This window comes from Drosophila simulans, chromosome 2L, assembly GCF_016746395.2.
Source record: "Drosophila simulans strain w501 chromosome 2L, Prin_Dsim_3.1, whole genome shotgun sequence".
Taxonomy (NCBI): domain Eukaryota; kingdom Metazoa; phylum Arthropoda; class Insecta; order Diptera; family Drosophilidae; genus Drosophila; species Drosophila simulans.
In genome coordinates, this window is record NC_052520.2 from 15,292,705 (window position 1) to 15,296,835 (window position 4,131).

Genomic DNA, 4,131 nt, shown 5'->3' on the forward strand with positions numbered 1-4,131 from the left:
ACTCACTCAAGTCGGGGGATCTGCACCGGAAAACATGTACTCCTACATAAGTTTAAAATAAATATGATTTATATAGAAGATACTTCAGGTGGGCAGTTTACTTTTCAATTTGATATACAAATAAATATCTTTCTTTTGCCAAAAAGCAGATTAGTCTGACTTTTTAGGACTAAATATAGAGCTCTATGCTTTTTTTTCTCTGTGTTCCACTGTAGCTGGGTAACCACTTGAGCGGTCCAAGGTGTTAGCCAGTCAGTTTGTCAGACTGCCAGAGTTCGCATAGGGACACGAACTTCAAATCAAAGGCAGGCTAAGTGCCGGTTTGTGGCCCACAAAGGGACGCCAGATTTGCATGTGGCAGCCAGAGCTGGGAGCTCTTGGAATGCGGCTGGCCATATAAATAGTTATAGATTGTTGCGCTTTTTCGGCAGCCTTGCCGGCATCTCACAGGTTGCCTTCGGAAGGGCAGACAACTTAATTGTGATCCAACGCGAATTGCTGCCGGTGCATGTGCAATGGAGGTTTTCCATCTGGGAATTTAGGTTGCCAGCGGAATGTGCACTTCCCATGGCCAAAAGAGCTTTTTTTTTTATTAATATTTATTAAGTGAAGAATCCGTACATCATAATATTGTATCTTAACATCACAGTGTGGAGAAGTATTCTTATCAATTACCAAACACTATAAAATAAAATAAGTGGAGTAGGAACATAAATGAAGAGTTTTTACTGCTGCCCAATTGTCTTGGCGAAGCCTTGCCGTTTAAGTCTTCTTAGAGGTCGAGCGGGGATGAGACGTCTTGCAAGAAGACTGCTATGGCTCAGTAATCTGTCACTATATCGACTTGTATGTCTCCCAATTTGTGACTCAACTGTGTGAATATTGAGGTCTTTATGGAGTGTAGAGTTACGTACATACCAGGGGCAGTTGGTTATTTGTCGTAATGCGCGATTTTGCATCACCTGGATACGATTATAATTCGATTTGGCTGCAATTCCCCAAATCTGGATCCCGTATAACCATATCGGTACGATACAGTGCGCATACACAGCTCTTTTGCACCTCATCGAAAGAGTGCTCCTTCTATTCATGAGCCATCTCAGCTGTTGTGATCTGTGGCCACATTTTTTTACTGTGTTTTTTAGATGCGGCCCAAAGGTGAGCCGTTTATCCAGGGTGATACCTAGATATGTTGCTTGCAGGGGCTGATTCAGGGTAACTCCTTCTAGCCGAATTGGAGGGGTGTTTTGGATAAGCGTTTTTAACGTGAAGCACGGGTTTGTTGTTTTCAGTGGGTTTATTTTTAGGTTCCACCGTTTACACCAGGCTGCCAGAGCATTAATATATTCTTGTAGTCCGTTAGCTGCCTCTCTGCTGTCCCTAGAGTTATATACAACTGCGATGTCATCTGCATAGGTTGCAATAAGAGTCCTGTTCGGTGCTGCCATGTGTTCGAAACTCGGGCAAGGGATATCAGCAGTGTACAAGGAATACAGTAGCGGTCCGAGAACACTGCCCTGAGGGACTCCAGCTCTCATTGGGTATATAGAGGAGTAGCTATTTCTCACCGTGATTTTAAATTGTCTTTCTTCTAGATATGACTTTAAGATACAGAAGTAGGGCGCAGGTAGAAGGGTCTTTATCTTGCATAATAATCCAACATGCCATACTTTGTCAAAGGCTTGTTGCATATCTATAAAGACGGCGTTGGAGTACTCGCAGTCGTCAAAAGCCTGTAGTATGTGTTTCACCAGTCTGTGGACCTGTTCAATAGTTCCGTGTCCCTTTCGAAATCCAAATTGATGATCCGGCAAGATATTGCCTTGTCTTATAATGTCGTTTATCCGATTGGCAATAAGTCTCTCCCATAATTTAGAAAGTGAGGGTAAGAGGCTTATAGGCCGATACGACTCAGGATCATCTTCCGGCTTTCCAGGCTTGTGGATCATCAAAATAGCAGCCATTTTCCACTGTCTTGGGAACACTTGGATCCTTAAAATAGCATTAAAGATTAGTGCTATATATATTATCGCTTTTATAGGTAAAACCTTTAGCGTGGCATGACAAATCCTGTCAATTCCTGGAGCTTTATGCTTCGGCAGTAATTTAATTATTTCAAGGATTTCTTCTATCCTTATTGGCTTAATAGGCCAAGACATCTGCAATGGCATTTGTAGGTACTGGTGAGTCTCTCTTATTTGTTCTGTCGTGGCGAAGTCGTAAGGAGTGAAGCGATCCTCTAGGTGGAAGCCGAATGCATTAGCCTGTTCCACTTCAGTTTTTGCAAATTCCCCACCTGGACAGCGTACGGGTACCCATCGAAGTGGTTGTCGTTTAAGGGCTTTTGTGCACTTCCACAGCGAATAGTTTGCATCAACGGTGTAGTCCATGGAGGATAATTTTTGCTCAAAGAAATCACTTCTGAGTTCCCTTAAGACGACTTTGAGTTGCTTTGCTGCTCGGTTCCACAAGATTCTGTCCCATGGATCCTGAGTTCGAATTGCTCTTCTTCGAAGGCGTCTCTTAGTTCTGATAAGTTCTCTGGCCTCTCTTGTTAGAACAATACCATAACTTCTGGGGCGTATCTCGGGCTCAGACGGCGTAGAAGCAGAAGCGGCTCTATGTATATTTTGCGTTAGACTGTCTACTGCGTTCTCGATGTCTTCCTTAGAGCTCAGAACCGTATTTAATTGGAGAGAGTTTTCCAGATGTTGTCTGAAAACAAGGAGATCAGTTCTGCTGTTTATTAACCGAGAGCATGGTCTAACATAGGCACCTTCTGTTTGTAGAGTAGCCACAAGGGCTACATGATCGGAGTCTAGATCCCAATTTTCAGAAATACTAGTTCTGTCTAAGTTTATCCCATGGTACACAGCAAAATCAATGCAGGTAGGTCTGTGACTGGGCACATGTGGGTATCTAGTTGGTGAACCTGTTGCAAGGATATAAGCCCCTCTGGCTGAAATGGCTTCTGCAAGTTCTCGACCTCTGGGTGAATTGTACGTGTCACCCCATAGCCAATGTCGGGCGTTCCAGTCCCCACCAACGAAATACCTTTGTCCACAAGAGACAAGTATGTCACTGAAGTGCCTTTCCTCAATTCTATTTCTTGGTGGACAGTAAATCGCGCTAAATTCCATATCTCCCAGCCCGGTGGAGACCTTGACTGAAGACATCTGAATAGTTCTCGTTTCAATAACTCTTTGCGGGAAATGACGAAGAGAACTTCTCACCAGTACTGCTGCTCCTCCCATTCCGTGATTATGGCTTGAAGGTTTGTATGCGGGATAAAAGCTGTATCCATATATCTTAACTGTGTTCCCTCTGTTGAGTCTGATCTCGTTTAGGAGAAGAATGTCAATGCCGTTGTTGTGTGCGAAGAGCTCTACTTCTCTGGCTTTACCTGAAATACCATTTACATTCCAGATAAGAATCTTCAGAGGGTTCATTGCGATGGTAAAGCGTTACTATGGAGTTGGGGAGCCGATGTATCCCCAGTCCGTTGCTTCAGCATATTGGCCATTTCAAAAACAATTTTTTCCAGCCTTTCGAGTCGTTGACTATTCAACTTGTTTTGTTGTTGTTGCTCCTGTTGCTGCTGCTGTAGCCACGATAGGAATTGCTGCTGTTGTTGCTGTTGAAGCTGTTGCTGCCACTTCATAAATTGTTCCTGTTGCTGTGCCAATATTGACTGAACGTCAAGCGGGTGTTGCTGCTTAATATTAGTTCCCTTTAATTGTACATTATGTAGACGAGGCTGGGCTGTTGTATTGCCATTTCTTGCAATATCTGCGTAGGACAAGCTCCCAGTATGATCTTTGGGAGTGCTAGCTATTGCATGCTGCTGTTTTTGCTGGGGTTGTAGTTGGTTTGTTGCACTTTTATCAAACTTGGCTTGCTTAGGTTGTTGCTTCTTTACAGTGCCCATTGATCGTCGAAGATACTCCTGGTAAAACTGGCAACCCTTGTAACTTGCCGTGTGATTTCCTCCACAGTGTATACAGATAGGCTGTTGATCATTTGGAAGTACGCATAGCTTGGTTAAGTGATTTTCACCACATCGAGCACAGTTGGGATGACGACGACAGTATTTAGCTGTGTGGCCGAATTCCTGACAACGTATGCATTGTG

At 43.7% G+C, this 4,131-nt stretch overlaps 1 protein-coding gene across 1 annotated transcript; it reads right to left on the minus strand.

Annotated features, from left to right (window-relative positions):
- Positions 1-3,445: 3,445 nt before the first annotated feature.
- Positions 3,446-3,928, minus strand: LOC123327066 (probable basic-leucine zipper transcription factor Q). Its single transcript, XM_044922427.1, has one exon. It carries the CDS (start codon positions 3,926-3,928, stop codon positions 3,446-3,448), a length of 483 nt encoding a protein of 160 aa, XP_044778362.1.
- Positions 3,929-4,131: the final 203 nt, after the last annotated feature.

What these genes read in the sequence shown, in the direction of transcription:
- LOC123327066 (XM_044922427.1), bottom strand. Translation starts at nt 3,928, where the DNA reads ATGGGCACTGTAAAGAAGCAACAACCTAAGCAAGCCAAGTTTGATAAA.